The sequence below is a fragment of the Gavialis gangeticus genome, unplaced genomic scaffold (genome assembly GCF_001723915.1).
Source record: "Gavialis gangeticus isolate Ggan-Ray unplaced genomic scaffold, GavGan_comp1, whole genome shotgun sequence".
In the NCBI taxonomy this organism is placed as follows: domain Eukaryota; kingdom Metazoa; phylum Chordata; order Crocodylia; family Gavialidae; genus Gavialis; species Gavialis gangeticus.
In genome coordinates this window covers 35,050,324-35,058,298 of record NW_017728994.1, presented here as the reverse complement: position 1 = coordinate 35,058,298, position 7,975 = coordinate 35,050,324, and the positions used below count along the sequence as shown (strand labels likewise).

The window sequence follows — 7,975 nt, the reverse complement described above, 5'->3', positions numbered from 1 at the left end:
TTTTTTTTTTTTTTTTTTCTACTGTTGAGTCTTCTGTATTAGGGTTGTCCAATTAACAGTCCACAGGCCACATCCAACCCCAAAGAAATTAAACTGTAGTCCCCATGCTTCTGGTCTGGGTCCCACTCCCTCGGTAGTTCTCCAGCTGCTTCCGCTGGAGTCTCTGGGTTCTCCCTCCCTTCTGCATCCTGTCCCTGCTGCTGGGGGTGGAGTGGCCCAGATCTTATGGAGAGCCTATAGCTGGGGGGTTTAGGGACCCCAGGGTGTAGAACCAAGGCAGCAGTGGTGCCAGTGCAGTCCAACAGAGGGGCCCACAGGATGCAGCATGATGCTGTACAGCAGTGGGGATGTGGGTCAGGGGCACATGGCACCAACCCAATGCAGTGGCGGGACAAGCGGTGTGGTGAAATGTAGCAAGGGGGAGGGAGGAGACATACGATGTGGTTTGTAGCCCAGGTAGCATGTGAACTGCTCAGTGTGTGGCCATTCAGAAGCTGTTCTGTAGTCTTTCCCATGTTACTGTTCTTTTCTAGTTGGAGTACTTCCTGCTTGTTTCGTCACCCAGGATCCTGGTTTTCTCTGTTTAAAACCCCCCAGTTCTCTGATTTAAAAACTCCCAAATTTTCTGATTAAAAAATCCAGTCTATGATTTTTGGAAATTAAAATGAAACTAATATATATATATATAGGTAGCAGTTGAACACAAAGTTATATTGGTATATTTACAATTAAAAAAAAATTGGAAGCCTACCAGTGCCTCAATCATTGTAATAAAATAAATTCTAAATACCTAAATGTGTTGACATTTGGTATTGGTTTATTTATCATGAAAAATCATACAAGATAAGCTTCTCCCTCTTCCCTCCTTTTGAAATAGAAATTTGCTCTGAATTCAGATAGGATATCTTCCTGGGGGATTTTGTTTTTAACAGCATTTTCAGTCATTTTTAGACAGAAGGAAGAGTCTTATAGAAACAAAGAAAAAAAGAGGCAGAAGGCAGGGTAGGGTAGCACCTTAGAAACCAACTGGTTCAGAGAGGCATAAACTTTTGTAGGTGACCACTGCTTCATCAAATGCTCTGAAGCGGGGGGGAATGGGAGCCATTCAAGTTCTTATCTTAGTGCCAGCAATGGCATCCTCTAATGGTTTGCACAAATCATTTATCTATCCTGTCTCCTATCTCTATCTGTAAAATGGGGAGATAATGGTATTTACGGGGTATTGAGATTAGTTGCTTGAAAAGACTTTTAAAAATTTAACATGTTGCAGAATAATTGTCTGTCTCTAACAAAATGAATGTAGGACAGGACCCAAATAATTGAACTCAGGAGTATTTTTGATTTTAAAGTTTCATATATTTTATTATCAACATAAAACAACTTTAAAGTATAAGAAGTCATCTGAGAGAATGTAAAGCCCAAAGTCTTTCTTCCTGGCATGGTAGTGACAAAGTTGTGGACAGTTAGTTATTTTCTTTCTTCTAAGGGGATGACATGTATCCCAAATATGATTTGCATTACTACCATAGGAAGTTCCCTTTTATCATTTTGTTTGCAACTGTTTTCTTTCTGTATTTATAGTGATAAATGCATCCATTAATTGTTCAGCAGATGATTTCTTATAGCTGCTTCCCTTTCATCATGCTGCTTAAAAAATAGATTTTTAAAAAAGAAGAAAATGCCAATCAATGTCTATAGCTCTTGTACTGCACTTGAACTGGTAAGTGTGTGTTTGGTTATTTTAATGGGTCACTTAATATAGAGTGTTTACCTCATGTTAATGTTTTTACCTGACTGTCTTTGGTTTTTTTTAGATACAAGGGGTTGGGCCCAACAATAATAGTTTGTCCAACGACAGTAATGCATCAGTGGGTGAAAGAATTCCATACATGGTGGCCTCCCTTTAGAGTTGCAGTTCTTCATGAAACTGGCTCTTATACCAACAAAAAGGTAACTGTAGAAATGTGTTTATGTAAATACCAAGGGTTATATCTTTTTTTTCATTGTTTTTATATTCCTTGTCCTTTTTTAAAAATTATGTTTTATCCTAATAAAAAATGTAGTGTGATTGCATAGATTCTGTAATAAAGTAGACTAAATAAGCAGATGAATAGGATATGCTTACACTTCAATATCCATTATGGTGGGGGCTGAAGTAGTTTTAAATGGGGTAGCTCAGAAACTGGAAGCAATCTAGTTTTGACTGTATAGAGCAGGGGTTTCCAAACTGTGGCACGTGTACTCCTGGGGGTGTGCGAGACATTTCTGGAGGGTACACGGGAGAAATTGTGTAATAGCAGGTTTAATTTTCATTGTAATATTTTTTGGCATGTAAGGGATTAAAATATGAAATGTATGCTGGTAGATGTACATGGGCAGTTGGTAAATCTGGAAAGAGGTATGCAATAACAAAAAGTTTGGCAACCTTTGGTATAGAGGTTTACACAATGTAATTTAACCTTATTGTGTACCATGCTGCTGCAGCTAGTCTGCTTCCAGTGTCCTGATTAGCTTGTTTAAACCTAGCTTGGGTACATCTATGCCAGTGGGGACCAGCCCTTTTGGCATGCATGCCACAAATGAGTTGTGTATCTGCCCCAAGTGTCACTCATGTCTCTTTCTCCTGCCTGATCTCTCATCTGTTCCCTGCCCTCCTGCCACTTAGCTGCCCCTCCCTGGTCTGCTGTGTGCCAGAGAGTTTGTCTATGCCACTTGTAGCATCATGCCTGCCTCAGGTTGGCCACTCCTGGCCTATGCTGTGTTGCAGTCCCACAGTGAAATTATGCATTAAAGCATAATGCTGTCTCAATTCATAATGGTTTTAATATGTCCATCCATAGTGACTAGCACTGTTCTGGTCTTTTCACATGCAAATTATGTATCTCACACTTCTCTTAATATACAATATGGGTGCATTCCCATGGAGGCATGCATTTGCTACGGCAAAAATAGCGCGACAAATTTGTGTCACTGTGCATGCCCCTGCACGTGGGGTTTGGTGAGGGGCAAAGTGCCCCGCTTCAGGGAAACAGCTGTTTCCCTGTTCCTCCTGGCTGCTGGAGGAGCCAGGCGAGACCTAAAGCAGTAGAGATGCTCTGGCCAGCAGCCAGGACATCTCTTTGCAGGACCCAACTTCCAGTTCTTCAGGTGCTTCTGGAGCGTATGCCACACCACTTTTTTGTGGTGTTTTTTATATATATACTGGGAGTTCCCCAGTATAAATTTTTGCACCATGCTGTGAATTTGCAGTGAGTTGAACAGTTTCCCATGTACCACGCATGGTTTGAAGTGCCACAAACCACATGTGTGCGCTTATCTGGACACACCCTATGAAGCTAAAATGTGTCAGTTAAATTCTTAATCCCAAATCTGAGGATTAATTTAATTATATGCTTAAGTATATAAAATGCATCTAATCCTGTTTACACCCCAAGTGTCTGGTGGTGGTAGTCTAATATGCATCTTTTCTTGTTAAATCTTGTCTGAGTTAAATGTTTTGCTTCTAGAGATAGAGGAATCCAAACTCAGATCACTTTCCTGACAGCACTGTAATGAGTAGCACTCTCATAAGGTTTTATTGTTTTAGCTCAATTTCTAGAAGTCCACAATTTCCCATTCCTCTGTTCTAATGTCGTAATCCAAGTCAGCACGTCTCCCTCTGGGGCACTTTTATTATGTCCTTAACACAGTAGGTTTCACTTCCTCAAACTTTAGTGCCTGAATGGTGAAACCAGCAGGTTTACGATTATCCTCTGCTTTCTAAGCTTAATGATAGACCTTTGGTTCTCTGAATCCATTCAGTAGGTCTTCTTTATACATATAAAAGTGCTCTCCAGTAAGTGCATCATTTGTGCAAAGCTATGATGTAACTCTTTCCATTGACTACTTTATAAAAAAGCTTATGATATTATTAGCTGCCTTTGCTGCAACAGATCAATGTGTCTAAGAACCTATTAGTGTACAGATTTCTGTTACTGGTGCATTCTTCCCTCACACTGTCTTGCATCAGAATGGCATCGATCTAATATTTCTTTCATTCCATCAGTGCATGCAGGCATATTCCTCCTCCCCTTTTTGTGTAATTGGTTACTATCTCAGTTTACATCAGTTGGTCTCATTTCCTGTAAGCGGTGACAATGCAATTTTATTGTCCCTCAGCCAGTATCTCCACCATCCTTTGACTTTCTTGGCTGACTTTGATATTAAATTATTTTGTTCTGTTTTCACGTGATGATTCAGTCCTTTGTAGTTTGAAATGAAATGAGAAGAAAATCTAGATTTTTGTTTCAGACTCTACGTAGCAGGCACTTAAGTGGCTTTTCAGAATTTAGTAAATCATTTTAAATCTCTCTTTAAATGTTTATTGAGTTTCTTGTAATAATATTAAAATGGAATGATGCTTAATTGCACTTGATTAACTCTATTGAGAAATAATCCATACAATTACAGTACACAACAAAAAATGAACATCACACTCTTATGTGCTAATAGCTTCCTGTTTTTCAGTTAACTTAGTTTGTCTTCATCCAAGTCCTGTCTGTTGACCACAATAGTGTACTTGCGTGTCTTTCTAAATTAAACAGTGCATATTTACTTTAGTGTTATTGTTAATTAATGAATCTAACTTGCACAGAACTTTTGTAAGTAGAGAAAGGGAAACATTGATAACTTCAGGATTCGCACTGCCCTTGCTATAAACTGAACAATTCAAATACTCACAGCTGATTTTCTCTTTAAATAGAATCAGCGTTCCAACACTGCCCTCCTGCTGCACCTTTGAGTTCTGAATGTCTTAAGCAAGGGCGCCAAAGAAAGTCAGCCTGTTGTTTTTTAGGCTTTTTGTGTTTTTTTTAACTTGGACATGTTTTTTTGACAGTTTTTCCTACCTATTCATGAATCAAAAAATGGTCAGTTTGCTTTTGAAATTAAATCTCTTCCTAAAATGTATAAATGTCTGTGTTTACTGTAGCCATCTATAACCATTTTCATACCAGTTTTGAGGCAGACACTCCATTTTTATGAATTTTAGTTGTGGATTTATAATGGCAATCGAATTTCTTCTTTACCTAACTGGAATATGATTTGCAAATATATTTTAGTGTAGAAAGTAATATGGTTAAAGTATCCAAAGGATATCTGAATTTGTGCCCTTTTTCACTACTTTTCCCTCTGTCTTTTTAGTAGGCACTTTTGGTTCTGTAAAAGGTTAATGTTGTTTAAGAAGCTAAATTGTGAGCAATAAACTGACCACCCAGCCAGCTGAATTAAGCAACATAGCACTGCTGTAATGTTCATGCAAGCTTAAATGGGATGCGGTAATTTCTTTTGAAGTCTCATTGCTAGCAGTTTAATATCTGGTTGTTCAGGCTAAGGACAGACATTCAAAAAGCCTGAGCCTAAATTGATTCAGTCTTTGCATGTTAGTCTAACCTGGCTGGGCTGAACCAGTTGTAACCACACAGACATCCCCTCTAGACTGAAAAAATGCAGGCACATATCTGCAGGGGCTCAGGCCAGAAGCTGGGTGGGGGGGGGCGCGCTAGAGCAGCCCTCCCTTCCCTTCCACAATTCTGAGCTGAGGGGGGCATGGCCAGGTCCTGGCAGGACCCTCTAATTAAGGAGGGTTTCCCCCCTCCTCCTCCCCCCCCCAGACTAGCGGAGCCAGCAAGGAGTGACATGGCAGGGAGTTATGCAAGGAGTTGATAAGAACATTTATCAGCAAAAAAAAAGCCTCTCTCATTAGTTCAAGTTCTTCTTAAACAGCTTTTTCCAAGGAAGGAACAGAGGGACATTACCAGCTACCTGTTGATTAGCTCCAAAAAGCTACGAGCAGACACTGTCCTGTCTGCCTTACACAGACACCTCTCAACATTAGTTAGCATACCACATGCTGGCTATGGTCTGTGCTGTGGAAGACAGGAGCGGAGGGAATCTCTGCTTGAACAGGGAGTAGTGAGTGGGGGGCAGGGAAGCCAGGTAGACCCTGCTGTGCCTGCAGTCTCTGCAAGAGCTCCAGCCAGGGAGCAGAGGGGTGGGGTCAGCCCTGCTTGGAAGCAAAGAACCCCATCCAGAACTGCAAAGCATCTGAGATGCTGGGGGACTCTGGTTTAAGTTAAACCAGGAACGAGTCTGGGACAGACATTGCATAAACTGCTTTGACCCAAATCAGTTAAATCTGATACTGCATTCAGCCAATTTCATCTCAAACCAGTTCCAGCCATTTTTAAATTTGTTTATGTGCACTAAATGTCTGTTCTGTTACAGGTTTAAACCAGTTTCTGATCACTTAAACCAGTTTATGTGTAATGTCTGTCCCTTCAAAGAATAGACTGCTTCTTTCCCCCTTCCATCAGTGATATTAGTTACAGAGGTGGCTCATCTTGGGAGCCTCCAGGCATTATTAACAGGTAAAATGACACCACCTGTCTGCAAAGAAAGGCAGATTATTGAAGTTGGTTGGGGTTAGAAAACAGTAGCTGGGTTGAAGAAGAAAGGCCTTTTAACTCCTGTTTTTTCCAAACAGTTTGAGGCAAGTCTAAGACAGTTTGGATGAAATAAACTTGCTGTTTCTTGTTTGTGGTTACTGCAAATACCCCAGTCTTTTTTTATATATTTGATTGATAAGTTAAATGATTCCTGGATGTTCAGAGCAGTTTCAGATCTTTCAGGATGAAATAGAATGAAGCTAACCAGTTCTCGCACTTCATAAATAAAGTCCTGTTCATGGTATACTGCAAGTTATGTGTATAAAGGAGAAAAACCTTTATTCACTGTACTAAACATGCATCCAGAGTTGTACTCCAGGTCTGTCTCAGGTGTTCTTCTTAGCATGCACTTAGGGCCAATTGAAAACCCCACTCGTGCCTAATTTCCTGAACTTCTGCAGGCTGTGAACAGGAGGAAAAGGAGTGTTTCCCGCAGCTCTCCTAGGTTTACCTTCAAGGCAGTGTAGACCTATGCTGTTTTTCACAAACTTAGTTAAGCACTGTGCCATTACTCATAGGGTAGGTATGCTGTTGAGCATGTAGGGGGAAAATTAACTGAGCTAGTAGCAGAAACAACATTCAAATATTCCCAAAGATACTATCTTGGTATGGTTTTAAATACGGAAATAAACTTAATATCAAATTACAACAAATAGCATTGCCATTAAATATATAGTAAGTGCTCTAGTTATTCATATTGCAGCTTTTACATTATTAAAGATTGTAATATGTGCTTTTCATGGTGCCATTTAGATTGTTTAGGGGGTGAGAGATTGTATAAGCTGAATTTATGGATCTTAGTCTTAGTGGTTATATATGAGTTAGTGAAAAGAGTGCTAAAGAATGCAGTTTTGATTGACAAATGAAATATGGTTTCGTAAGTGATCATATTTTTGACTTGTAGATTCACATTTCCTTTATAAATACACATCTGAACGTTTAGCGAATAGTGTCACTTTTCGTTTGTACTTTGATTCTGCAAAGTTCAGTTGTACGTGTTTTTGTCCAGAGCTAGAAGACAGGGTAGACTAACTGAATCAGAGATACATAAGTTTTTGTGAGCTTTGTGAACAGTAAGATGCAGTTAGCATTTGATGAAGTGAACCTTTTCTTATGAAAGCTTACACCTCTCTGATTAGTTAGTGTATAAGTTGTATCTCTACCCTGTCTTCTGCCTGATTTCAGACTAACACAGCTAACTGCCTCTCTCTGTCCAGAAGATTTGGTCACTTCTGCAATAGAGAGACAGAGAATTTCAGTTCTGACATGGGAGCACCAAATTTATGCTTCTACTTATAAAGGTGCACCGATACAACAGCCTGATATTGGATTGGCACCAATATAAAGAAGACTGTCTGTATTGGAAATCAGACTCTTATGGCCAGTAATTCAGCTGATAAATGGCCCACGAATGCATGCAGCTGCAGTGCAGCACATAGGTGACAAGGAGCACAGCCAGGAAGTTTGAAGAACTGTGTGCAGCTGGTAAT

At 39.9% G+C, this 7,975-nt stretch overlaps 1 protein-coding gene across 1 annotated transcript in view; it reads left to right on the top strand.

Moving 5' to 3' along the window:
- The window catches only part of ERCC6 (ERCC excision repair 6, chromatin remodeling factor), a 99,147-nt gene that overhangs the window by 48,195 nt on the left and 42,977 nt on the right, over positions 1-7,975 (top strand). The window contains exon 8 of the mRNA XM_019502572.1: positions 1,815-1,950. Within this exon, the coding sequence (XP_019358117.1) occupies positions 1,815-1,950 (136 nt within the window). The remainder of the gene's footprint in view (positions 1-1,814; positions 1,951-7,975) is intronic.